Source organism: Epinephelus lanceolatus, chromosome 16 (assembly GCF_041903045.1).
Source record: "Epinephelus lanceolatus isolate andai-2023 chromosome 16, ASM4190304v1, whole genome shotgun sequence".
NCBI classification, from domain to species: Eukaryota; Metazoa; Chordata; class Actinopteri; order Perciformes; family Serranidae; genus Epinephelus; species Epinephelus lanceolatus.
The window spans coordinates 15,734,990-15,761,354 of NC_135749.1; the positions used below are offsets into that span (position 1 = coordinate 15,734,990).

Sequence of the window (26,365 nt, forward strand, 5' to 3'; positions counted from 1 at the left end):
AACAATCAAAGATTTGCAAAAATTTAAGCATCCAATCAGGTACAAAATTCTTAAAAAGAAGAAAGTAACACATTTATTATTTTTGATACATGATTCTGAAATTTAGGGTATCTTCATCCATGTAGTGCAATTTCTGAAAACCAGACCAAAGGCATATGATATGAAGAGCAATTGTTAGAATAGAAAAGTGAGCCTACAGTGCCCCCTAATGTTAGCTGGTAAGATTACACCCATCCAGGAAGAAACTAAATTTCACATATACAATACATTTTAAGTGTTAAAGTGAGTCTCTGCTACATTTCTTAAAATTTCGATAAAACATTTAAAAGGCAGACATCATTGCAAGTCTTTGTGTTCATATAACAAAAATGATATGACAGGACAGGCTGCAATAAGCAGAGAGTATACTTGGTACATTTGAATGCATGCATGGCATTCAAGGTGTGCATAAACTCTGTAAATATTCAAATCCTGTATGCATGTATTATAATTGGTGGATTCAGATTAAGTATCTAAAACTACAGATAAGCCCCTGCTATCTCTGAAGCCTCAGTGAGGACTTCCCCAGCCTGTTGTCTGTATCCCAGCGACAGCTCCTTCGCCCTCCTCACTTCCTTCATGTTCTCCTCCAGGTTCTCATTCAATCTTCCCTGCTCCTGGTAGGATGCTGCAGCTGCATTCACTTGCTCAGCCATTTGATCCTTGCTACGGAGCAGCCAGCCAGTCATCTCTTGAAGCGTGGCACCCTTTGAGATTGTGGCTTTGGCACTCTCAGAGGTTCCCTTCACTTCATCCTGAGCCAATCGCAAATGCGGAGGCAGCGGTTCCTCCTCACTTTCATCCACAGAAACCACATCGAGGGAGAAGTCATAGCCCTTCAGCTTAAGTGTGACCCTGTACCTGGAATCTGAGAGAGGGGAGAGATGGAGATTGAAACAGAGAAATAAAGGAAGCAGAACATTGAAGCAAGAAAACCTGCCACTGCATTTCCTGAGTGTGCCAATTACCATGCTGATCTCTGATCCTCCCCATACATTCGGATAAAGTCAAGGTATCATTGCGGTTACAGCCGTAGATCTGACGCAGGTTGTTGATATGTCTGACCATAGCCTCATGGCGCTCGTGCTGTTCGTTGAAGGTCTCGGCCATGTCAGTAAACCTCTGGTCCAACTCTGGCACACACACTCGCCTCATCACCAGCTTGCCAATCCGCCTCACAATGTGTGCATCTGAGGAGGAAAAAGAGTATCACACAACAGGCACACACAGAAAGACACATGTAGTTCAAATTCATCCTTAACTTTATGGAAGTCTACAGGTTTGAGAGAAAAGACACATGAACATTTAGAGAAATGATGTACCACTGTGCGCTGACCGGGTCTGCCTGGCTGAGCCAGCTCCATTCAGGTCAGACGGTGTGGGGTGCAGGAGAGGCTGTCTCTGAAACAGAACAGCAGAGTTGTTTGTTGTCTTTATGTAGAATGAGTTTGTTTTTAGTGGCACTTTTCAGGAAGGGAAATAAAGCAGGCTGCTGGAAATTCATAAGAAGAAGAAGAAGAAGAAGAAGAAGAAGAAGAAGAAATAAAGCAATTATAAGGCTCACCTGGACACATGTGACTACTGAGTCATAAACTGCACCTCCCAAGTGTTCATGTTTCACACAAAAAACTTTTATTTCAAGTGTCTTGTGTCGCTCATACTCCCTTTATGGGAACCTTATTATACTTTAAGGTTTTATTGTATCACTGGACTTTGTGACAAAACTATAAAATGATCGTGATTTAGCTGAAATTTTCCTTTTCTCGTGAGACACAATGAAAATATTGTCAGGGGTACTTTTTTTATCTGTGACAGCATAATTCAAATACATAAATCTTTATAATGGGGATAGTCGTGGATGGACTACTTAACTTCAACTTCAAAATGTCACTCAAATGATCATATACTGACCAGGAAAAACTCAAAATAACCACAAAGAGACACAAATGATCTGCAAAGTGTAGGGATGTGGTTTATCTCCAGGGAGTTGTCAAAGGAATTGTTGTGGGCAGATGTGGTTGTCGTACAGGTCAGGTTTCAGCGTCCAAAAAGAGGTTTGTAACACAAAACTGGTGACAACGGCTCAGACAGTTTTCTCCCCCAAACAAAAATAAAGCTCTGACTCACAAAAGCCTGAGTGTGATGCTGACACCCAAGTGGTCATCATAAAAAAGACACACTAAATAACCACAATGAGATACAAAATGACACAAATTAAAATAAAAAAAAAAAAACCACACTACATCACCACAAAGTCTGTTTCTTGCTCCTATGTAGGGGAGGTGGTGGGGCCTTTTACATATTTGTGCCCAGGGTTCAATTGTCTCATAATCCAGCCATGGATGTAGCTCTGATCATTCTTAGATTACACTAGCAGTAAAGGGGTTCATCCAAAAATCTAAGTGAGGCAAAGCACTGGACAAGTTTCTCGTCTGAACTCGAATACAACGCAATAACATGCACACAAAAGCCAATAAACAAACACATACCTCATCGTTGGCGGAGTTTTCACCTGAGAAGCAGCAACAGCAGAGAAAGCGGAGCATATTTCTGCAGCTCTGGGGTCTGCTGATTTGTTCTCGGGTCAATTATTTCTGACAATTGCATCTGTCGTCCGCACATTCCAAATGACGTCAGCGTCATGCGACTCCAATAAAACTTTTCTTCCTGGTTATGTTTTCTGAGTTGCTGTGCTGATATGCGCGACAGGCAGACAGGTGCGCCTACAGGTGAGCTGCTGCAGCGAGGTAAACAAAACTCTGCTGGCGCCATTAGCTGTAACTCCTTGGGTATAGTAAATTAAAAAATTTGCTTTACCGAGAGGAAAAAACACCCGAAGTATTGTATGTTTGTTTATTTTGAATACCAAAATATATTCTGTGTATCTACAAACTGTTTTAAAGGATGATTCAGTTCCGCAATCCCGCATGTTAACGTGTAGTTCCTCGTATTTGTCGGTGGGGGGCGAACGCGAGCATCTTCAACCAAAGCAAAACCGTAGAAGAAGAAACCCACAGCCAAAAGCTAGCTCCAGCTTACAAAATACCACTACGCTAACCCGTTTTATCACTATTTCACATGACAGCAAGTTCATCGTTATGATTTTCTTTTGCTCTACGAGTTTGTAAGGAGACGCTCGCGTCAAATCGCGGCTTTTTAATTATTAATTACACAACGAGCTGCTGGCTGCTGCTAGCAAGCACAGTGTACGCGGCTACACGACAAAGAGACCGCAGCTGCTGCAGCTGCACACTGCTGGCAGTCACAGTGTTGTTGCCATAACTGAACACATTACATTAATCAGGCCAATATGACGGGGGTGGCCTCTCCAGAGAAGGCGGCGAGCACCAAGAAGAAGAGCGAGAGGAAGTGTGCCACCAAAGAGGAGTACAGACAGCTGTCCAGCATCATGGGAGTCATGAACAACCTGAGGAAACAGGTGTGCAAGTGTGTGTGTGTGTGTGTGTGACAGAGACACAAAAGAGGACAAGAGTGTATGTGTGTAACAGGGTTTAACACGCAGCATATACTGTAAGTGTGTGTCCATGTAATGCTTTGTGTGTGTGTGTTTTCTTCAGGGTACTCTCTGTGATGTGACCCTGGTGGTTCAGGGGAAACACTTCTCAGCCCACAGAGTAGTGCTGGCTGCTGCAAGCCACTTCTTCAGCCTCATGTTTACCAGTAAGTGTGGACACAAAAACGCACAATCACAGGCAGACACGCTTGGTATTTAGTACATTGGGTCCAGGTGGACCACAGCAATGAGAAAATTGTCTCTGCTGCCATTAGGAGTAGTGTGATTTCTAGGTGAACATCATATTTCTGGAGGTCAAGGATGCAGAGACATGTGAATGTTGAATATGAAGATAAAGAAAACTTCCCAGTCTAGTGTTTAGATATTCTGATCATTATTTAAGGCCTAGTGTGTAGGATGTAGTGGCATCTGGCGGTGAGGTGGCAGAACTGAATCTTCTCCCATGCGCCAAGCCCGTAAGAGATATTATGGCTGAGCAATGACTGAATATGTGCAAAAATGAAGTCAGAATATCCTGGATACAGTCGCTGCCATCTTGCGTTGTTGACGCCACTTGGAGCCAGAGTTTGCACAGAAGGGATCTTCGCAGTATTGAGATCCTGCTGCAACAGTAATCACAAGCACACCGATTGGAACACGCAGCTGTCAATCATCACGTCAAACCCCTTTTTATAGCATTAGATAACAGTTATAACCAAACTTATAAGACAGATGAACACTTGAACTTTGAACAGTGCAATTAAAATTACCCAAATGACAGAAACTGTCTTTGGGAAAAGTTTATTTGATGTGTACTTTGATTTTTTTTTAGTTTGGCCCATGTACCATCTGCTGACATGCAGGGGGTAGGGTTAATGACCTATGCTGCAGCTAGCCAACAAGATGTTTTGGCTTCACTTTCGCAGAGCTGTCATGTCATCCAGCTGTGTTATACAGTCCACATTGAGAAACATGAATGGTCTTATCTAGAGCCAGTGTTTAATTTGTCCGTCCTGAGCTACTGTAGAAACAACATGGTTGACTCCATGGGAGAGGACCAGGCCCTCAGAAACTCTGCTCAGCCTTGCAGCCAAATGTTTGTGGCTACTTGTGGTATTGCAGCAAAAAATCCTCTGCAGCCTAAAAAGCATTTTCCCGTTAGGCCAACATTATAAAAGAGGCATCTGTGAATCTGTTGACAGGACACCTCAAAATGTAAACAAGGTCAATTATGACTCTTTTTATCATGAATTTTTGATCCATGGAGGTTTTATATTTGTATAACTTCCCTGGAGCTGAGAAAAGCGAACAAAAATCATACGGTATTTAGTTATTACTATAAATCTATGGAGAGGACCTGCTCCATACGTAGATATGAACAGAAAACACAGCAATTCCTATTTTCAGGTGATTATTAATTAATGAAAACACAGTTATAAGTGTTGTATACAGTTTCTGCCAATAGATGACCCTAAATCCTAAACACAGTGAACCTCTAAATATTAAAAATATCAGTTATAAGTCTTGATAATTAAATGAAAAATATACTTTTCTCAACACAAGATTTATTATGGCTTCAAACACAAAAGCAAAATGTTTGTAGTCCAGCATAGCAAGATTAATGATTTTGTAAGTCAAAATCATGACAGACCAAATCACAAATTATTAATTACGCAGTGCTCCTCAAACTGTTCTCAAGCATAGCAAGGAAAACATTTCTTGTATGTTTTATTTATAATGATGTCTACCTCCTTTCCCTCAACTCCAGCCAGAATGATGGAGTCAATGTCCCATGAGGTGGAGCTCAGGAGTGCCGAGCCTGAGATCATTGAGCTGTTGATTGAATTTATCTACACAGCACGGTAAGACTCTTGACCAAAAGTACAGCATCAATAGTGACACGTAGGAGTGGTCGTTCTGAGGCCTACAGCACAGTTTAAAATATACATACTGAATGAGACTGTGGCTTAATTGGTTAGAAAAAGTACTTTCACACAATTTCATCAGAAACACCTCTTTGATGATAAAGTATGTGTGTATGTGTGTGTGCCAGGATTTCTGTGAACAGCAGTAACGTCCAGTCATTGCTTGATGCAGCCAACCAGTACCAGATTGAGCCTGTCAAGAAGATGTGCGTTGAGTTCCTCAAAGGACAAATTGATGCAACAAACTGCCTTGGTAAGATCAAAAATACAATCAACATCATCTGTGCCTGGTTTGTACAATTAGGAGCATTAAGTTATCTCTCTCCACATCTGTGTTTGGGTCATGCCTGCCACATCCTGTAACTTACTAGACTGACTGCTCCTTCTGTGCAGGTATTTCCTCCTTGGCAGACTGCATGGACTGTCCTGAGCTAAAGGCAGCAGCAGAGGACTTCTTCCAGCTCCACTTCACTGAAGTCTACAAACTGGACGAGTTCCTACAACTGGATGTCACACAGCTCACACACCTGCTGCACCAGGACAAACTCACTGTCCGTGCTGAGGCCCAGGTACACATGCACAAGTTCTTTGACTATATGCTTCATTTCTTTTGTGCTAGAATCTTTAAGAAAAGGCTAAAGAAAAAAAATGTCTGCAATATTCATGGAAACTTTTGGCCCTTAAGTTCGAGAGTGTAGCAAAATAATACGTCCCTAACAATGTTTTGTGAAGTATTATGTGCAAATTATGAGAAGTATTTGGATTGCCGAATAAATGGTTTTTCATCAGCTCAGAACAAAAACAGTAACCCCCATTGTTGCATTTGTGTACAGATTTATGACGCAGCAGTGCGCTGGCTGAAGTACGATGTGTGTAACAGGCAGCAGTACATGGTGGAGGTGTTGGGTTGCGTCCGCTTTCCTCTGGTCTCCAAAACCTTCCTCTCCAAGACGGTGCAGGCTGAGCCCCTCATCCAGGACAACCCACAGTGTCTCAAGATGGTCATTAGTGAGTGGGAAGAGACACATGCACAGAAACCATTATTTAAAAGTGTACACACATAATACTGAGTGCATTACATTCATATGAAGGAGCACAAAAAAGTGGTGTAATAATGGAATAGTTGACATTGTCTGCTGTGTTTAGGAAAATGTTACATGTGCTTTCGTCCCAGGTGGAATGCGCTACCACTTGCTGTCCCTGGAGGACCGGGAGGATCTGGGAGAAAGCAGCCGACCGCGACGCAAGAAGCACGACTACCGCATCGCTCTGTTCGGAGGCTCCCAGCCTCAGTCCTGCCGCTACTTCAACCCCAAGGTACTGGGGTACTGTTTCACATTAATCAGATTAGATATTGCATAAACAAACAAGTCTTTAAGTGTCAGTCTGGCTTTCCGTGCAGGACTCCACCTGGACAGACATCCGCTGTCCCTTTGAGAAACGCCGGGACGCCACAGCCGTCTTCTGGGACAATGTAGTCTACATCCTGGGCGGCTCACAGCTCTTCCCCATCAAGCGCATGGACTGCTACAACGTACTGAAGGACAGCTGGTACTCCAAGCTGGGCCCCCCCACGCCTCGTGACAGCCTGGCTGCCTGCGCTGCCCAGGGCAAGATCTACACATCTGGGGGGTCGGAAGTGGGTGAGCAACAGGGAGGTGGAAGGGGTTAACGTGGAACCTTGGGATTGGGGACAGTTGGCTTTGATGATGCTTCGTGGGTGAAAGCATTTAATCAGTGTTATGTACTGTATGTGTGTGTCTGCAGGCAGCTCTGCCCTCAACCTTTTTGAATGCTACGACACAAGAACAGAGTCTTGGCAGGTGAAAACCAGCATGCTGATGGCCCGCTGCAGCCACGGCTCAGTGGAGGCCAACGGGCTCATATACGTCTGTGGAGGCACGGTGGGCAATAATGTGTCAGGCAGGGTCCTCAACAACTGTGAGGTTTATGACCCGAACACTCAACAGTAAGTCTCACAAAGCTTTTTTTATCTTATTGAATGGGCTCTGAAAAGCTTTTATCAGAACAAGAGGTCATAGAAATGTTTCCACAAAGACACAGGAATGTTCAAAACAGGAGTTTCTAAGTTTTTTAACCTGACAATAGTCATATGCAATGTTGTGTTGCACAGTTATCTCCGTTACACTCTTCCTGATCCCTTCCTTGTCCGTCTGTCTCTCCTGTCTTTCTGCCCTCAGATGGAGGGAGCTGTGTGGGATGAGAGAAGCCAGGAAGAACCATGGGCTGGTGGTGGTCAACAGCAGGATCTATGCTGTGGGAGGGCAGGGGGCACTAGGTACAAAAAAATCTGATATTAATATAACCACCACAGTGATGACGGATGAGCTACACTGGTATAATACCTTTGTATTTCTACTACTGTAACATATGTGGCCTCTGTATGATTCTTTTTTTGTGTGATGTTTTCTTTTTTAGGTGGACTAGACTCGGTGGAGTACTATGACATTGCCAGTAATGAGTGGCGTGCCGCTGCGGCGATGCCATGGCGAGGCATAACGGTGAAGTGTGCAGCAGTCGGTGAGGTCATCTACGTACTGGCAGGGTTTCAAGGTGTGGGCAGGCTCGGACACGTCCTGGAGTACCACACAGATACTGACAGGTCAGTGCGGTAAAATAAAACCGATTAATAAATAGGCATTGAATCTAAATCTAAAATAGCTTGTTTAAAACCTGAAGATCTGCCTACAAGTCAGTTTTCTTCTCTGTTCAGATGGGTGACCTGCAGCAAGGTGCGTGCGTTTCCCGTCACCAGCTGCCTGATCTGCGTGGTTGACACATGCGGAGTCAACGAAGACGAAGACATGGACCTCATAGACTCTCAGTCACACGCTGCAGCCGCCGCCTCCTCGTCTGCCTCGACGTCGTCATCCTCATAGTACAAGAAGAGGATTCAGTGTATGTTGAATTGTGACGTTTGATGACTGCTGTGACAACTTGTGCGTTTGTCGAATGTGGAGCTGACTGACAGAGGGCAAGGCCTGACAGCTAATGTGAATATTCACATGTGTATTTAGGCAGAAAACTGATTATGTTATTTAAATATGTCCAGTAGGCAGATTTCTTTTTAACTTTAGCTGTGCCAGAATTGTAGGTCCTTATGTTCCTTAAAGTCCTTAAAGTGCCAGTGGGGCAATGTTCCTCAAATTTAAGGGAACAAGGAGACTTTTTAGGTTGGATCCTTGGACTGTTTTTTTTTTTTTTTAATCTAAAAGAGATTGATAAATACAGGTGGAGATTTTTTTAATTTAATTTCTTGGTCCTTATTTTAAAGAATTTTGTGATGTTTTTGTTGCTTGTGACGTCTGTACTGTTACAGAGTGTAGACAGGTTGTGTATCTATGTTCTCCAGCTCAACATCCTGTTATTAGAACACATTAAGGGGAGGTTCACTTGTTCAGTGTACGTTTCCCTCCGTCAAAATGTTGAAATCACCCTCCTACAGCTTACAGCCTACTGATGTCATACTCCTTGAAACCTACACCTTCAAATTTGTGGGCAAGACAGACTTGATTTTAGATGTTGATACCTCAGCAGTGGCAGAACAGACTTTTACAGTTCAGACTGCATTTGAAATGTCCACATCCCTTCATTCTTTCGCAGTTTGAACAGCGAAGCTAACCCTTACCAAGTTCACTATGTTAGTGTATGTTGAGAAACAGGACCCTGGGAACATAGGGATAACCTCTTTACTGAAGTTAGACTGCATTTATGAAAAGCTGTATCTTGGTTGTGTTGTGTACATATTTAATACGAGTACTTTGGTAACACACTGTAACTTTAAACTTACTTGCCATATGTGTTTATGACTTAAACCTAGTTGAATGTGATAAGTGGAAAAAAACAACTATGTAAATAAATTTGATTTATATTTTTTATTATAGAAAGATGATTAAACTCGAGCACCAAATTCATAAGTTTGAAGGCATCTGCGATAATAATATAAGATTTGCTCATTAAGATGATATTAGCTGCCACACAGGTCACAGAGATGATAAAATAAGACATCTCTATACATTCACTGTTTAAATCTTGTGTTGTCATTAACTGAATAAAACTTTTGGGTTGAAAACATGCATAAATTACAGTGGCGTTACTTTAATAAAAGCTCTCATAAATCTGCTAAAATGTGGCAAGAGTGTGCTTTAGGAAAACGTGACATTTTGCTTGATATGCCTTTGATTTGAGACAGCAACACAAGTTTTCACAGGCAGGTAAATGTCAGTCAGGGAGGTTAAATTAGTGCAATACAATTATAAGGATAGAGTCTTAGTGGTCAACATTAACAGGTGTCGTTCTTCGCTTGTGAAATAACTGTTTGTAGCATCCCCTGAGTGCGTTTAATAAAACACTGGAATGTCCTCCCTCATTTGGCCCCTAGCAAGTGCTTCATATCGATCAGTTCTTTATCCTCTGCCTCCTCATCAGTCATCATCAGACTCTTCCTCGCTCATCAGGAGAGCAAACCTGTTGTTAATTTCCTCAGCTCCTCTCCCTCCTCCCCTTCCTCTCCCACCACCTCCTCTTCCTCTTCCTCTCCCTCTCCCTCTCCTTCCCCGGCCTCCGCCTCTCCTCCCTCTCCCTGCCGCAGAGGAGGAGGGATGGGTTTTGGAGCTGCAGTTCCTCACAGCTTCCACCAGGGAGGAGTAGAGTTGCCCGGATAAGAAACCCCCGGTGAGGAGGGATTCAGCTGCTCGGCCCCCTTTCAGGTACCTGATGAGACCATGCACCAAGGTACCACTGTACAACCTGAGACACGCACACACACACAGGGAGGCAACCTGATTAGAAAAAATATTTTTCCTACTGAACCATGATACTTGCAGATATTTTTAGATGTACCCCATAGTTCGGGTGCTTACGTATATATTTTCATTAAAAATTTGGGGGGAAAAATATGACACCTCAAAGTCTCTGTGGCAGCCATTTTAATTTTAAAACCTGCCTAATAGACACCTTTTTTCAAAATGTCAGAGTCCAAGCTATGCAGATGTTAACCTGTGGTGGCTAAACATACAGTGCCCTCCAAAAGTATTGGAACAGTGAGGCCAATTCCTTTATTTTTGTTGTAGACTGAAAATATTTGGGTTTGACATCAAAAGATGAATATGGGACAAGAGATCAACATTTCAGCTTTCATTTCCAGGTATTTACATCTGGATCTGATACACAACTTAGAAGATAGCACCTTTTGTTTGAACCCACCCATTTTTCATGAGAGCAAAAGTATTGGAACATGTGACTGACAGGTGTGTTTTGTTGCCCAGGTGTCTCCCATTTACATTGATTATTCAAACAATAAATAGCACTGGATGTCTGAGCTCAGTTTCAGATTGGGTACGATAGGTTTTTGCCAACCTCCAGAGGGCAGGAGTGAAGGTATCACAACCTACTGTTCGCAGAAGACTTCATGAACAAAAGTACAGAGGCTACACCAGAAGATGCAAACCACTCATTAGCAAGAAGAATAGGAAGGCGAGGCTGGAATTTGCCAAAAAGTACAGAGATGAGCCTCAAAAATTCTGGGAAAAAGTTTTATGGACTGATGAGACAAAGATTAACTTTTTCCAAAGTGATGGAAAGGCGAAAGTTTGGAGAAAGAAAGGATCTGCTCATGATCCCAAACATACAAGCTCATCTGTGAAACACGGTGGAGGTAATGTCATGGCTTGGGCTTGCATGGCTTCTTCTGGGACGGGCTCTTTCATCTTCATTGATGATGTAACACATGATGGCAGCAGCAAAATGAACTCAGAAGTCTACAGAAACATTTTGTCTGCTAATTTAAAGAAAGATGCAACCAAACTGATTGGGAGATCCTTCATCATGCAGCAAGATAACGACCCAAAACACACTGCCAAAACAACAAAGGAGTTCATCAGGGGCAAGAAGTGGAAGGTTTTAGACTGGCCAAGTCAGTCTCCAGACTTAAACCCAATAGAGCATGCATTTTACCTGCTGAAGAGGAGACTGAAGGGAGTAACCCCTCGAAACAAACAACAACTGAAAGAGGCTGCGGTGAAAGCCTGGAAAAGCATCACAAAAGAAGAATGCAAAAGTTTGGTGATGTCAATGGGTCACAGGCTTGATGCAGTTATTGAAAGCAAAGGATTTGCAACTAAATATTAAGTCTCATTCACTTTAATCTATTTTAAGTTTATATGTTCCAATACTTTTGCTCACCTAAAAATTTTGTGTTCCATTACAAATAATGCTATCTTCTAAGTTGTGTATCAGATCCAGATGTAAATACCTGGAAATAAAAGCTGAAATGTTGATCTCTTGTCTTATCTTTTGATGTCAAACCCAAATGTTTTCAGTCTACAACAAAAGTAAACGAATTGGACTCACTGTTCCAATACTTTTGGAGGGCACTGTACATTTTATTGTTTAGAAATTCACATAAACTAAGGAGAATGTCTTGGTAATTACATAAATTAAAGACAGTTAATATAACAACTAGTGTCGTCACAATTTTAGGATTTCTAACTTCAATTAAATACCTTGAAAAATAGACATTCGATAACCATTTTCGATACTAAAACTGAAATTGAGGGCGTACAAGTTTTAAAAAAATGTTAAAGATAAAATTTTATAAGGCTATAACAGGAGAATCACTGTAGTAAACATTATTATGAGAGTCAAAAAGGTCAGCTGGTACTGGTGTATCCATATTGCGAGAAACGAGTATTAAAACTGTTTTTATATGTATAAAAATAAGTCCATATTTTGACAACACTAACATAAAAATTCAAGCATCCATAACAAATAAATTCTAATGAATTCAGCATTTTTTTCCATCTATGTCAAGACGATTCGAATTCTGCCGTTTCATTTATAACTAACTTCTTTTAGTGATTGTAAACTCATCATTTCATTCATCATCTTCAGCAAGTTAGAGAGTTAAGAAGCTGCTATTTGGATTACTGGAGATTCTAATGAGGCCAGAGTTAACCTGAGTGAAGTTTAAGATGCTCATGCTCAGGCATGGTCTGCCCTCATAAGTACAAAAGGGTCACAGATATGTTGCCATCTTAAAGTTCCTTCCATGTTTCTGAATTACAGACCTTCAATTCATGCATATCTGTGATGTAGATAGGACTGAATCCTATCCACTGCAAAATAAAGCCTGATTTGTCTTCATGTCGTGTAAATGTTTTGAGCACCACAGACAAATTTACATCAACCTTGTATTCAAATGGCAGCAGAAATATCAAGAGACAGTCATCTCTAAGCCTCTGCAAATAAAACCAAAACTAACTGTATGACCAGATCTCACTGTGTCTTGTGATTTGGGTGAGCTACTCTGTGTATTGATTTGACTGTCACGGACATGTTGTCATTTAAGAAGCAAAAATGACTGTGCCAGATTCTACAATGTGACTATTTGTGGCTTTTCTCTGTCTTATTTGACAGCATACTGAATGTCTGAACAGTCTAACGGACAGTTTATCGCACAAAACCAGCAATTAGATGATGTCACATTGAGATTGTGACAAACTGTGATGGGCATTCTTTATTGGTAATGAAAATAGCCATAGTTGCAGCCCTTGTTCTCAGAGGTGGAAAATGCAAACGGTGTGTTACCCTTTCTCATATCACTGTGTCTTACCATGATAGTAGGGGTTCAGGCAGTGGCAGCAGCAATAGCTGATTGAGACACAGAGCACTCCAGAGGCAGGCCTGCCATTGACTGAAACTGTGAGCCACTCCGACATCCAAGCCCCGTCTCTCACCTGGCCTCACGCGCTGTCGATCTAACCCAGCACACACATTGCGCTCCGCAGCCCAGTTTGGCTGTGGGACTAGGATGATACACAGAAGCAACATGTTTTAGATCGTCAAGGATAGATCACTTGTGGAAGAACACTTAAGATACAACACAGCTAACCAGCATGTTGGAGGTGGGTAGCTCCAGGCTGGTTGTTCCAGGACAGCTCTCCGTGAACCATGCCCAGCAACAAGGCCTGGAGCTGGTGCTGCGAGGGTGTCGGTGTAGCCTCTCGCAACCAGAAGGCTGTCACTGCTATAGCCAGCCTCAGGTGGGGAGGAACAGGAGCCAGGGCAGACTCCTTTATCCCCAGGACTTCTAACAGAACGCGTAGACGGACTGCAACAGGAGCCTGGGGAAATTTAAGGGACAACACTGGGCAATGTAAATAAATCACATGAACAGTTTTTTAAAGTATAAACTTAACAAACATAAATATTTTCATTGTAATGTGTACCTGAGCAAGTGTATCTAGACGTAGGGGAGTTCTGGGCAGATGTGCCTCTACTTGGTTTTTCTTCAGGTTCAGATCCACACGGTCGTACTCCTCCACACACACTGGAGCATTAGAGCCCTGAGTCTGCACTGTAGCTGCACTAGCTGCTTGTTCAATGCCATATCCTACATTTACACCCTGCTGTGTGGGAAAAAATATGCCCTGACCCCTACTCCCACTCCCACCAGTCTGACCACCTCCCCGTCCCCTTCCCCCTTGCCCTCTTGTACCCTGACCGATGTTTTCCTGTACCCTCATATCCCGTGCTTGGACATCTGGGCCTCGCTTCAGCAGAATCCCATACATAGCCTGGCGTATGGCTCTGGCACTACAATGGCTGCTAGCTAGCTTGCTGTTCTCCACCTGTGGGATGAGCAGAACCCTGCGCATCACTGTGGCATCCACCACCATGGGAGCCAACAGACCTTGCGCTGCAGCCAGCGACAAGCACTCTGGCAGCCCTGAGATCTGTCCTACAGGAGCTGCCTTGCTTCCAGTGAACCAGCGAGCCAGAGAGCTTTGAGCCGTGATGTGGTACTCCTGCATGCATGCCCACAGCTGGGAACTGAGCCCATCCTTATGTCCTCTCTTGCCTTTACCGCCCCCACCTTCCTCCCCCATTAGCCTGCTCACTTCTTCCAGGGCCTCCACTGGACTTGGAAAAGAGGACAACCAGAGGAGGAAGCCCTCAATGCGGGAAGTGGGTGCTCTACCTTTACCCCTGCCACCACCTCTCCCTACTGCACTCACATCTAACAGACCCACGAGGGTTTCAGCATCTTTTGGAGTGCCATAGTCATTACCAGCCAGGACGGCACATAAGGGTAGCAACTCCCGGTTCATGCCGCCAAACCAGCGACACAACCCATTAGTGGTGTAACATCGAGCGGAGATGTAGCGGTGAGAGGCTTTACCGTTCAGGTTGGTCCACTGGAAAAAATGGAGTGGCAGGTAACCACCTAAGAAAACAAAGAACATAAACAATATGTAAGGCATCAGCAACCACTACCGCTATCAGTCATTACAAAGGTCTATTTGGATACTTGTCACTACCCACACCTGGCAGGTCAAAGATAAAAAAATCACTGTCATTGGTCAGAACTGGGCAGTTCCACTGGTGAGCCAAACATGCGATTTCCCAGTCAGCCTCAGCCGGACACTGGACCAATGGGACTCCTCTCTGCATGAGGACCTGAATGAAGACATCTCTGGTGAGGATGGGGAGCACAGAGCCGTTGCGGCCATGGGAGAGACTGTCCGCCTCCTTTATCTTGGACTGCAGACGCTGACGCAGAGTGGGGAACTTCTTGTCACTGGGGTCAATCCCTTATAACCACAAAAAGAAAGAAAAGGAAATAGATGTTATAAACTTATAAGAAGCTGAGTTTCCTAAAATGAAGCTCATAGGGTGTTGCAATTCTAAAGCATCCTCACCTCCATCCAGTACCACATATGGCTGGATGTTGCAGGCCGCCAATGCAGAGAGGAACTGGGTTAGCAGATATGCAAAAGTATCATAGTCCCCTCCATGCTGCTGGTCCAAACCGTGGGTGAAGTAGAGGCGGAAATACAGGCTGCAGCCATCAATAACCAGACGACTGTCCCTGAACTTCACATCTTGGAGGAAGTTTTTGTTCCCCTCCACATAGGTGGTCAGACCCTGGACACCCATAGGATCTCAGGGCCTAGAAAAACATGAAGCGAGAAGATGAATGAGTTACCCACTGGGTAGTTGGTGCTCCTGTGACACGCAGTGGTTGCAGACTTCCTGGTTGGACTGAGGGTGTGGAGTCTGCGGTTTTGCAGAAATCCAATAATAGAAAGCGACGGAAAGGAATCACAACAACTGCTGAGTGGACAGTCAGCTGCACAGGAGTTTGATTTTCCCAACAAAAACATTGTGACTGTCTCTTGGAAAACTGTGCGAAAGCGGAAACTGCTGCAACAAAACAATTCATATAAACAGACGGCAAATGATTTGACCGTATTATAAGTAACGTTACATGTTCAAACAACTATTCAGCAGGTAGCTTGGAATTAAAATATTCAATAGGAGCTGCTACTAACCAATGTCACTTTACTTCACTTCTGTTGACATGTCCTGCGCTGTTATTTCCTTGTATTGTTGCATTTCAAAGTAAAAGCCCTGCCTTGTTTAAAATAAATAAATAAATAAACACTTTGGGGTATTTTAAAGAAATAGCACTGGATCAAAAACGCGCATAATTAAATAATAAAACAGTAGAAAATGAAAGACAGATGGGAACAAAATAAATTAAAAAAAACCTTTTGCCGAACTGCGACAATCGCGCCACGTCTCGCGAGAGAACGCGAGAACACCAAAGCTAGCGAGCGCGCTAGCCAGTTTTGTTCTCTCGTTTGAGAATATTGTCGTTTTACTATGGCCACAATGTCCGGAGGAACAAACCTTGGCATTCCCGGGACGAGCCAAACCAGCTCCGGATCATCCGCACACCGGAAAAAAGATAGCAGTCCGTCCGCTAGGTTCTGGGAGAGTCCGGATACTTTAGCCCAGCTGGAGGTGGTGCGACAGTGGATCGGGAAGCACTACAAAAAGGTAGTTAGCTGGTTATGCTAGCTAAGAAGCTCGCCGCCCCCTGCTAGCGAGTCTAGCGGCTCAGACTGTAAACAAACGTCTCATGCTGGATACCGTCGCGTTTACACTGCCTAGCAAGATATGTGTAATGGAGTTAAAGAGTCCTGTATCTATTCAAAATTAAAAATATAAAAGATGAAGCCAAATCCCAGAGGTTAAACAGACACATACAACGGTTAACTTGGCGACACTGTCGTTAAAATGCAGGACGTTGCATTTAAGCATAATGATGAAACATTCTCCTCTTCATATTCCTTTCTAAATACCTGTCTGTGTGTCTGTCAGTATGTGCTGGTGGATGCTCCATCATGTCAGGCTCTGGCTGCAGTGACCCTGCAGCTTCTTCAGTTTCAAGAGGATGCCTTTGGCAGACAAGCTACCAGTCCTGCTCTCACCAAACTGCCTGTGAGTCCGTTTGTATGGTTTCCACACTTATAGCTGAGAACTCTGAGTTTACAATTCCCCAGCCTTAGGTTGTCAGCAGTCTCTAATGTCTCCAGCTTTTATGATTTATGTTGATTTAGTCTAGTGTTTTTACATGGGGTGAGATCACTGCGTTAATGCATGACAGGATATAATGAAATATACCAGTAATTGGATAGATACAGCTGTGTGACAGTATAAAAACTATACTCCAATTCTGCATTAATGCAAACATATTCTATTTTGACTATTTGTTATTTGGGTTCTGGGGCTTGGCACAAAAAATCCACTACAACCTGTACTGTTTATGATTGTACATGTAACATAAAATGTGATTTGATGGATTTCAGTCTTTAATAATGACAATAACCGTCCATAAGAAAAAAATACATCTCAAAGTGTCTTTCAGCTGTGGTGCTCATTGGGGAAAGAGTATGGGGAAAGAAAATCTTGCAAGATGGGTTAAAATAACATTAAGAAATTGATTTTTCCATTTCTCTGCAGGCACAGTGCTTCCTGGACCTGCGGCCAGGAGGTGGACTCTGCCACATTGTTGGCACTGCCTACAAGTTCAAGGCTGAGCAGGGCTGGTGAGTTGCATGCCTCTGATGCCTTTGCATTTCCATAGTTGTATCCTTCATATCATCTCACTCCCGCTCCCTCCTTTTACAGGCGGCGGTTTGACTTGCAGAATCCATCCAGAACTGAAAGGAATGTTGAGATGTTTGGTACTATCGAAAGAGCGCTGATACAGGTAACACGGTCACGTATAAATACACATACACATCAGCCCACCAGGGACACACCACTGATGAACTTGTACTTGTGTTCTGATTGTCCACAGAACAAGTGTATGTCACTGCCTGTGGTATACATGGAGCCTACACTGGATCAGGAGCTGATTAGCAGACTTACAGAGGTTATCACCAAACACCAGGTAAAGTGCGGCAGAAGAGAGTTAAAGATGAGCAGATATGAAGGAGAAAATGTCTATAGGTTGACATATGCATAGGCAGGTCTGGCTGATTTAAAAAGGGGCGAGCATATGAAAACTGAGCGTAGTGCTGATAAAGTAGTTCAGTATCAGTGCTACAGGGTGACAGTTTGTCCTTCCACAGGGTACACTTACTGAGGACAGAACGCTTGCCAGTCACCACATCTGCCCCTCACTTGCTTCCACAGAGGAAGGTCAGTTAAAGTTTACGCATATGTGTGTTTCTTATCTTTTTTAAATGGCTATTTTGTACTTTTTTGGTTTGATAAATTTTTTCATAAACATCTAATTTCAGATGAATGGATGCGTCCTGTCATGCGGAAGGACAAACATGTTTTGGTCCACTGGGGCATGCACCCTGACAGGTAATGCATGAGCACACACACAAACACAGAGATGCTCATACACAATCAACACTTACTTATCGAATCTTTTGCTACTTTTCAACAGTTACGACAGTTGGCTGTCCTCGAGTGATGTTGAAGGAGAGGTTGAAGAGCCACCACATTCAGAAAAGCCGTGGCGGGTTAGTACAGCAGCACGCATATAAAAGTCATGATACTGTACCACTCTGTATACCCTATACACAACATGGTTTCTGTAACTTTAAATAAATAAATTAGTCTAAATTAATTTCACCGGCATTTTTGATATAATCATGTGTGTTTATTTTGGATGCTTGATGAGATACACCAGCATGCATCACATCGATGCTCATTTTGTGTTGGTGGGTGTGCTACAGGTCCATGCTGGCTGGGTTCTGGACACAGATGTTTTCAACGAGTGGATGAACGAAGAGGACTATTGTGCGGATGACAGGAATGAACCGATAATTCTCCGCCGGCGTATTCACCTCAGAGACGACCAGGTTTGTGTGAAGCTGTAGGCAGTCACGAGGGCTTGTTAGGGGAAAACTGTTCTCAATTAATAATGCATTGATCTTGCAGTTTCCTGGTGGAAAATGGAGGCAGCTGTGAACCATGAGACTCATTTTCAAAACGATTCGATCTCGATCTCTGATATTGTAGGTAATGACACTTAGATCTCCCCCTTTTGTTGCAGGACGCCAAACCCACCCCCTCCAAAAAGAGAAGACGTTCCCCCTCTCCTCCCTCCTCTGAAGGCAGGAAGAAAGGAAAGAAGGGGTAAGAAACAACGGTTTTAATCAAACAGGAGGTTATGCTTTTGGTTTGGCCTTTCAGTGTGCGGTCTAAGCACTGATTTTCGTGCGTGTGTGTGTGTGTGTGTGTGTGCACAGGAGAAGGCGTGGACAACAGGAGGAGGAGCCAGAAGAGGACTTGACCAAAGACATGGAGGACCCTACCCCTGTTCCTAACATGGAGGAGGTTATCCTACCCAAAAATGGTAAAAACCCACCAAAAAGTAGTGACTAAGAAATTTGCCACATGAAAGAATTCATCTTTTAATCACTTTCTTATGTTCCCATAGTCAACCTGAAGAAGGACAGTGAGAATACTCCTGTCAAAGGAGGGACCATGGCTGACCTTGGTAGGTTAAGTGTTCGAGTAATGTTTAAGGTGAAATGTAGCATAATGTAAATGTGTCTTCCAGATTTAAACTGTTAAAAAACAAACACTGGCCTTTGGTTTGTGCGAATACACCTCAAGTTTTCACCCTCCGTTCTCTTCTCCTTTTCCAGATGAACAGGAGGAGGATTTCCCAGGAAGGGTAAATATGATGTCATTTTTCTCAATCAGCATTTTCTAATTGCAGGAGGCCTGGATAGTCTGTTTCAGTGATGTGAAAGTGTTGAACTCTGTGTGTGTCTGTGTGTGTCTAGGAGGATGAGGAGGGGAGAGCGGAGATACCTCGTCTGTCAGAGGGAGAGGATAACATCACAGAACAAACACATCACATTATAATACCAAGCTACACATCTTGGTTCAACTACAACAGGTAACTTAAATACAGCAGTTCTCCAAACTTAGCTTTCTTGAGTATGTTCCCAAATTTGTAGCCTAACCTCTGACAACCTTTCTACGCACATATTCCAGCATTCACTCAATAGAGAAACGTGCATTGCCTGAGTTTTTCAATGGAAAAAACAAGTCCAAATCTCCAGAAATGTGAGTACTGCATACATTCAGACTTTACTGTTGAAGTAAAACCAGGTGATGGAGATGACATCACTAGAAACACTGTCTGTCCTGTGTACTGCAGCTACCTGGCGTACCGTAACTTCATGATCGACACATATCGGCTCAACCCCCAGGAATATCTCAGCTCAACGTCCTGTAGACGCAACCTCACTGGAGACGTCTGTGCTGTCATGAGGTATAACTTCATGTGTGGGTGTTTGCTACCATGCATTGTCTTGCTGCTTCTGCTAAACTAAGTGCGGTGTGTGGGCGTCCTGAAAAAGGAATGTGGTGAAAAATTCAATCTGTTAATGTTGGGATGGAACAAGTGGTATGTGGCGCGCTTAATGCATCTCAAAAGCAGCTTTTACTTTTAATTACATCATGACACGCTGATTTGTTAGTGCATTTACATTTAGTCAGATGTGGGGGCAGGTTTATAGCTTCAGCAAAGTAAAGTGAATAGAAAGAGAAAATATTCTTTGTGCACAGGGTTCATGCATTTTTGGAGCAGTGGGGTTTGATTAACTACCAGGTGGACGCAGAGAGCAGACCCCTCCCCATGGGACCCCCACCTACTCCTCATTTCAACGTACTGGCTGACACACCGTCCGGGCTGGCCCCCCTGCAACACAAACCCCTGCAGGTAAAACACACACATGACGAGAGCTCTACATGAATGTATTTGTGTCATCTGAGCTGCCTCCTGATAAACTCAGGTGCACGCTCTCACTCTTGCAGGTGTCAGCCTCGCAGCACATGTTGTATTTCCCAGAGAAGAGCAGAGAGAAGCCTTCAGACTGCCAGAACTTTGGTCTGCGCTCCGACATCTACACCAAGAAACACCCCAAGGTCTTACCCATTTTTTTTAACCTCCTTTTCTTTGTTTTAAGATAGTTTTAATCATGTTTTGTACACTTATCCAATTTTACATTCACTTGTTGACATATGTTTCCCTTTTTGTATATCTCTAGTCTCTCTTTTTAACAATTTCTCGAAGTAAGTGTTTTAAGAGTTGCTAGGATTGTGCTGATAATTCATATGGCATCTGCCACAGACTAAAGGAGCGAGTGCGGGAAGGGAATGGACAGAGCAAGAGACGCTCTTGCTGTTAGAGGTAAAGCAATCACTCATGTTTTCGGATTTCTGTCACAGATTTGATACGTGACTCATTGCCCTCCTAAAAGGGAATTTTTTTTATTTTTGATTCATGCGAGTCGACATTTTGCAAGTTGTTCTCAGCCTCGCCTGCTCCTCTGTCTTCCCTCTCTGTCTCTCTCAGGCCTTAGAGGTCTACAGAGACGACTGGAACAAAGTATCGGAGCATGTGGGCTCCAGAACACAGGACGAGTGTATCCTCCACTTCCTTCGTCTTCCAATAGAAGACCCTTACCTAGAGGACTCCTCGGCCTCCCTCGGCCCACTGGCGTACCAGCCTGTGCCTTTCAGCCAATCGGAAAACCCCGTTATGAGCACTGTGGCCTTCCTGGCATCCGTGGTGGACCCACGGGTGGCATCGTCGGCAGCTAAGGCCGCACTAGGTGAGAGGACAGGAAGGAATGTGGATATGTTTGTGCGGTGGGTTATGGTATGGTTTTGAGCTAGTGAACTGTATGTATAATATTTGGGTAGTGATTCTACATCTTTTTCTTCAGAGGAGTTTTCCCGAGTGCAGGAGGAGTCAGTGGATAAAGTCTCTGAAACGTCCAACCAGCCTGACAAAACAGGTAACACTGTGATTACGTACACGTGCACATAATCACACACAAACGAATCTTTCTCTTCATGCTGCAATGCATCCCTTATTTTGTCTTCCTCTGTCCTTCAGAGTCGATGGATACGGAAAAAGGTGAAATGAACTCCACCTCCCATCAGGTGAGACAACAATAAGAGCTCAGAGAGAGTTTTGTTGCATCTGCTGGTGATTTTGTGGCTTACTTTGAGTGTTCGTACATTTGGATCTGCTTCAGGTCCCTTTAAGAGCAGATGGGCTCAAGGTGGAGCCCAGTGGGGCCAAAGTGGAGGGAGAACTGGTCAAAAGAGAAAATGCCGAAAATGCACTTGCGGAAGAGAGAGACGGTATGTAAATATGTACAGTGTGTGTATTTACTATATGTGTGTACATGTGTTTGTCTGCCTGCATTAAAGAAACTCTGTCTGATCAGGGAAGGGAGATGATGATGAGAGCATAGAGCGGGGAGATGTGGATGAGGCGAGAGTGATGGAGCAGGATCTGGTGGAGGGCAGCGTTGCCACGGCAGCAGCAGCTGCTCTGGCCTCAGCTGCCACAAAGGCCAAGGTAAAGCCCGCCCTTCCACTTCAAAACGGACCAATCGCAGGAATGTACAGTGAAGAAATGGTTGTCATTTTTAATAGAGGGCTTGGTTTTTTTTTCCAGTTGTGTCACAAGTCTCCTAGCAACCAAGACAGGCACCATCTTAGAGAGCACTTTAAGATGTCTTTGCACATGAGTATGTGTAGGATATGCAGTATATCTGGCAGATCAGAGACTGGAATTATCTCAAAAATGCAGTTTAGCTGCAGTTTACAGATGAAAATAAATGCCCCTGTTAATTGGGTTTGATTCCAAATTTGAAGTTAATTGTAACCCAATGAGGTGTTGTATCATGTATGTCTTGCTCGGTCTCTCTATACAATATATGAGTTAGATCAGTTATCGTCCCATCCCTTGTTGCCGATGATTGATTCTGTAGTTTTCTTTCATTCAGTCTCTTAATTCATTTCCTCTCTTCCTCCTTGCCACGCTCTGTCACACCCAATTTATTCCACCCTCCTCTCACCTCTTATCTTTCCTCTTCCTCAGGGTTTTTCCTCTTTTATCTTTACCTCCACTACCTCATTTCCTTTCTTCTTAACTGTCACATGCGCTTACCACGCAGTTCCTTACTCATTTGTTGTGTGTGGTTTCATCTATCTTCACCCTCTTCTAACTTTCTCCATCTTTGCCTCGTGTGTGTGCAGCACTTGGCCGCAGTAGAGGAGAGGAAGATCAAGTCCCTGGTGGCTCTGCTGGTGGAGACCCAGATGAAGAAGCTGGAGATCAAACTGAGGCACTTTGAGGAGCTGGAGACCATCATGGACCGTGAGAAAGAGGCTGTGAGTGAACATGAATATCTACTAGAGCGCAGTTCAGTCCTGAAATGTACAATGACAAAACTCTAATGGCTGGTTTTTGACATCTGTTTGTTATTTCGTTTGCATCCATAAACAATTGAAACCAGCCTGTATAATCAATACTTTGTGTCGGCGTGTATATGTGTGTGTCATGCAGCTGGAGCAGCAGCGGCAGCAGCTCCTGTCAGAGAGACAGACCTTCCACACTGAGCAGCTCAAACAGGCAGAGATGAAGGTTCGCCAGCAGAGGGAGCAGCATGGTCAGCCGGGATACACAATGCAGCAATCAGGTCTGATCATACACACAAAATCAAACATCCTCTAAGATTTGACACACCCTCAAATCTTGTTAACCCTTGAAGAACAAAAACAGACATATTTTCCCACAGTAAAATCGCCACTTTGGAATTATAAGGCTCTGTCTGCGTTCGGATTAGTTTTGAGGTATTGAGCTGCAAAGTTTTTGCATTCCTAATTGGAAAAATATCAGAATCCGCTACTGTTTCTATGACAATTATATGACATAAATTTATTGTATCAGGATGAATCATCTTTTTATTTCTCAAAAAAAACCCATTGCAGGTTAAGTATAAAAGTCAGTGCTCAATATTTTATCCTGTGCAGAGGTTTGTTTCCTTTGGATTAGTTTCCTCTGGATTAATCAAACTAAAACTGTATTCCAGAGAAAATGTGACAGGTAAAGTACTTAGTGCAGATGAGAAAATACCACACAATTTGGATAAGGAACCTCAAGACTGAAAGATTAACTCATAGTCTTGTTAAGGGCCACAGTGCAAATGCAAGGCAATTTAGTCTTTCTTTGAACTGTTTTAGATGTGGCTGATGAGTTTATCTTGTTAGCGGCTATGTTAGCCAGCTAAAGCTAGCTTCCTAATGTTAGTCTGGCAGCTAATGCTAGCATGCTTTGTTGGAAGAGGAAAACATAACCTCCACCAGTTGAAAGACTAACATTAGGAGGGTTGTGTTAGCTGAATAGCTTGGTGGCTAACAATGACAGTAAACTCCTCAGTGAGATCTAAATCGGTTAAAAAAGTCTGATCTTACCAGACATCTGTACTGCCGTCCTTAACAAGACTTAAGGTTTCTTATAAACATTGCATTATGTGAAATTTTTTTTTTATCTCCGCCAAGTTCTTTGCCGTCTCTGCTCCTTTTGCCACTTTCACTGAGCAGTGCAGTAACAGGGTAGATTAACTTAAGAACTTAATAATTCCAAGGTGATAAAATGCATCCAGTGTCACTCAGCTCTTAAATTCATGTGTTAAATCATAGTTTGTTCCTATGCCTAACACTTATGGTTCTCATTAAATTTAGCCCTGCCTGCTCCCTCAGGCCAGTCCATGCCCAACCGCATGATGCCTGGTGGAGGAAACGCCCAGACAATGGCCTCTCGACACCCTGGAGCTCCCAATGGCATGTGTGAGGACTCTTTACTGGTTCCAAATGTTCTTTGTGATACTTTAAACATGTTCAGACTGTGATGTGATGACGATGTCTTTTTTTTCTCATTGCTGTCTCAGATCCGTCCTCACAGCCTGATGGGATAGCACCAACTCAGCCGGGTCCTCCTGCGTCCAGCCACAGCTGAACCGACCGGAAAACAAGAAGCGCACACACACACACATCTCATTCAACCAGGACACACACATGAAAATGTAACACTGGCAGAAATGTTCAGGAGCAACTGTTAAGAAATTGAGCCCTGTAACTCTTCAGTAGTCACATGTTTATAGGCACACAAGCACACAGTTAACGTGTATTTGGTCAATGGCTCAGTCCATCTTATATCTGTGAAATATTTGTGCTCTGACCTGAGTTGAGAAATCTGAAGATTGAACTCGACTCATTAAAGTTGTTTTACATGAAACTAAATTTATCTTTTGTTCGAGTACAACTAGTTTCGATGTGTGTGTATGTGTGCACATGCTTGTGCAAGTGGATGTGTATTTGTTCATCTATCTTTGTTAGCACCAACTTTAGTTGTAGTACTTGGGAGTGAGGACATTCTGGCTGGTTTCTCAGTTATTATTTATAATCCATTTATTTTCACCATTTATAGAATAATTTATGAATCAGTTGTTTTTGAGGTCGACATTTATGAGCCTTCCAGGGTTCTGACTTGGTTTTAAGGTTCAGGTTAAAATACGATTAGAATTGTGGTTATGGTTTGGGTTTTAGTTGAGATGGTTAAGGTTGGGGTAAGGGTGTAGGGAATCCATAATATCATTGGGAGTCCTCACAAGGATAGAAAGACAAGACTGTGTGTGCCAAGCAGTCAAACAACTTTAAAAATACAACTTATTTCCTTGCACCCCACCCCTTACACTGACAGTACACAAAGACTGCAATACCTGGCCGTTTATTAAGTATACTACATGAATCAAGTCACATTTAGTTTTCGTTAAATCATACATACTCATTTAACATGTTCTCCAAAAGCAATTTACATGTGCAGCATTTTGTGAGATGGTCTGGTTGCACTCTGCAGTTACACCTCCAAAACACTAGTCAGCGGTGGAGGTTTCTGTGAAGTGCTGTAAAATGTAGCTGATTCAAAACACACCCAAAACTCACATTAAACACACATTAAACATGCCTTAACAGAGACAGTTTCAAACACAAGTACACAAATTGGCTTCACTGTAACTTGCAGCATTCACAGACAAACACTTGACTCATTTTCCCCACAAATACAACATGCTAATGTTATTAGCACAAGCCTAAGGCATTTTACATTGTATAAATTAGCCTAGTGGCTGGCAATCTTTTCCTCTTCTCATATAAAACCAGGGACAACAGCAACATTTAACAAAGGTAACAGCACACAATTTGGCTCCATTACAACTCACAAAACGACTGTTCCATACTAAGCTTTTTCCAAACAAATACAACATGCTAACTTTATTAACCTACAGCATTTTACATTGTATAAATTTGCCTAGCAATGAGCGGAGATTTCCACTTCTCATATGAAGCCAGGATAAATCCTGACAGATAAATCACACACAAGACTTAAAATCCTATTTTAGTGGGGGCTTTACTGTCTTCACAATTTATTGTTTCTTATCTGTGAAATACAAGTAGATAAAAGCTGCGTTTCCACTGAGAGAAAATGTTTCAGTAAACAGAAACAGACAGGAGTGCACATGATGCTACAGCATAGGTTACAGCGTAGACTCATAGCTACGGCATCGAGTATACCCTGTAAATTCATTGTTATTATCAGCACACCAACCTTTGAACCAATGTCACTTTACATTCCTCTCCTATAAACTACAACAGATTGGCCCCCTCGCACAATCGTAACTCT

General features: G+C 43.1%; 4 protein-coding genes across 6 annotated transcripts; 2 read left to right on the forward strand and 2 right to left on the reverse strand.

The window, feature by feature from the left end:
• Positions 1 to 371: 371 nt before the first annotated feature.
• Positions 372 to 2,702, reverse strand: LOC117263757 (uncharacterized). The gene is made up of 4 exons (XM_033637382.2): positions 2,529 to 2,702; positions 1,362 to 1,440; positions 1,008 to 1,229; positions 372 to 907 (listed from the first exon to the last, which is right to left on the reverse strand). Exons 1-4 carry the CDS (start codon positions 2,583 to 2,585, stop codon positions 519 to 521), a joined length of 747 nt encoding a protein of 248 aa, XP_033493273.1. The 5' UTR covers positions 2,586 to 2,702; the 3' UTR covers positions 372 to 518.
• A 334-nt stretch (positions 2,703 to 3,036) lies between these two features.
• Positions 3,037 to 9,627, forward strand: klhl7 (kelch-like family member 7). Its single transcript, XM_033637381.2, has 12 exons — positions 3,037 to 3,478; positions 3,618 to 3,720; positions 5,322 to 5,415; positions 5,607 to 5,731; positions 5,872 to 6,047; positions 6,312 to 6,486; positions 6,653 to 6,795; positions 6,881 to 7,121; positions 7,246 to 7,447; positions 7,680 to 7,777; positions 7,918 to 8,101; positions 8,213 to 9,627. The coding sequence occupies exons 1-12, from the start codon at positions 3,350 to 3,352 to the stop codon at positions 8,376 to 8,378; spliced, it is 1,836 nt and encodes a 611-aa protein (XP_033493272.1). The 5' UTR covers positions 3,037 to 3,349; the 3' UTR covers positions 8,379 to 9,627.
• On the reverse strand, positions 9,613 to 16,334 carry aste1b (asteroid structure-specific endonuclease 1b). Of its 2 annotated transcripts, none has more exons than XM_033637378.2 (7): positions 16,195 to 16,334; positions 15,201 to 15,451; positions 14,826 to 15,092; positions 13,728 to 14,725; positions 13,391 to 13,622; positions 13,112 to 13,304; positions 9,613 to 10,248 (listed from the first exon to the last, which is right to left on the reverse strand). In XM_033637378.2, the coding sequence occupies exons 2-7, from the start codon at positions 15,436 to 15,438 to the stop codon at positions 9,924 to 9,926; spliced, it is 2,253 nt and encodes a 750-aa protein (XP_033493269.1). In that variant the 5' UTR covers positions 15,439 to 15,451; positions 16,195 to 16,334; the 3' UTR covers positions 9,613 to 9,923. The 2 variants fall into 2 exon arrangements, with proteins under 2 accessions (XP_033493269.1, XP_033493268.1); XM_033637377.2 differs by lacking the exon at positions 16,195 to 16,334 and adding an exon at positions 15,834 to 15,971.
• Positions 16,102 to 24,922, forward strand: smarcc1b (SWI/SNF related BAF chromatin remodeling complex subunit C1b). 2 transcript variants are annotated; one of them, XM_033637375.2, is made up of 28 exons: positions 16,102 to 16,344; positions 16,669 to 16,788; positions 17,311 to 17,396; positions 17,479 to 17,560; positions 17,651 to 17,743; positions 17,925 to 17,994; positions 18,096 to 18,165; positions 18,251 to 18,326; positions 18,543 to 18,668; positions 18,863 to 18,945; positions 19,059 to 19,165; positions 19,250 to 19,309; positions 19,461 to 19,489; positions 19,602 to 19,717; positions 19,816 to 19,887; positions 19,982 to 20,095; positions 20,392 to 20,545; positions 20,641 to 20,751; positions 20,957 to 21,016; positions 21,182 to 21,440; positions 21,555 to 21,626; positions 21,728 to 21,774; positions 21,870 to 21,978; positions 22,065 to 22,198; positions 22,882 to 23,016; positions 23,192 to 23,324; positions 24,370 to 24,474; positions 24,576 to 24,922. In XM_033637375.2, the coding sequence occupies exons 1-28, from the start codon at positions 16,168 to 16,170 to the stop codon at positions 24,641 to 24,643; spliced, it is 2,868 nt and encodes a 955-aa protein (XP_033493266.1). In that variant the 5' UTR covers positions 16,102 to 16,167; the 3' UTR covers positions 24,644 to 24,922. The 2 variants fall into 2 exon arrangements, with proteins under 2 accessions (XP_033493266.1, XP_078032218.1); XM_078176092.1 differs by having other exon boundaries at positions 24,388 to 24,474.
• The last annotated feature ends 1,443 nt before the right edge of the window (positions 24,923 to 26,365 follow it).

What these genes read in the sequence shown, in the direction of transcription:
- LOC117263757 (XM_033637382.2), bottom strand. Translation starts at nt 2,585, where the DNA reads ATGCTCCGCTTTCTCTGCTGTTGCTGCTTCTCAGGTGAAAACTCCGCC. An exon ending in AAAACTCCGCCAACGATGAG is followed by an intron (nt 1,441 to 2,528) that starts GTATGTGTTTGT and finishes GTTCTGTTTCAG; the next exon opens with AGACAGCCTCTCCTGCACCC. An exon ending in GAGGATCAGAGATCAGCATG is followed by an intron (nt 908 to 1,007) that starts GTAATTGGCACA and finishes CCCCTCTCTCAG; the next exon opens with ATTCCAGGTACAGGGTCACA.
- klhl7 (XM_033637381.2), top strand. Translation starts at nt 3,350, where the DNA reads ATGACGGGGGTGGCCTCTCCAGAGAAGGCGGCGAGCACCAAGAAGAAG. An exon ending in CTTCAGCCTCATGTTTACCA is followed by an intron (nt 3,721 to 5,321) that starts GTAAGTGTGGAC and finishes CCTCAACTCCAG; the next exon opens with CCAGAATGATGGAGTCAATG. An exon ending in GCCGCTACTTCAACCCCAAG is followed by an intron (nt 6,796 to 6,880) that starts GTACTGGGGTAC and finishes CTTTCCGTGCAG; the next exon opens with GACTCCACCTGGACAGACAT.
- aste1b (XM_033637378.2), bottom strand. Translation starts at nt 15,438, where the DNA reads ATGGGTGTCCAGGGTCTGACCACCTATGTGGAGGGGAACAAAAACTTC. An exon ending in ATATGTGGTACTGGATGGAG is followed by an intron (nt 15,093 to 15,200) that starts GTGAGGATGCTT and finishes TGTGGTTATAAG; the next exon opens with GGATTGACCCCAGTGACAAG. An exon ending in CCTGAACCCCTACTATCATG is followed by an intron (nt 10,249 to 13,111) that starts GTAAGACACAGT and finishes TGCGTGTCTCAG; the next exon opens with GTTGTACAGTGGTACCTTGG.
- smarcc1b (XM_033637375.2), top strand. Translation starts at nt 16,168, where the DNA reads ATGGCCACAATGTCCGGAGGAACAAACCTTGGCATTCCCGGGACGAGC. An exon ending in CTGCTCTCACCAAACTGCCT is followed by an intron (nt 16,789 to 17,310) that starts GTGAGTCCGTTT and finishes ATTTCTCTGCAG; the next exon opens with GCACAGTGCTTCCTGGACCT. An exon ending in AGGAAGAAAGGAAAGAAGGG is followed by an intron (nt 18,946 to 19,058) that starts GTAAGAAACAAC and finishes GTGTGTGCACAG; the next exon opens with GAGAAGGCGTGGACAACAGG.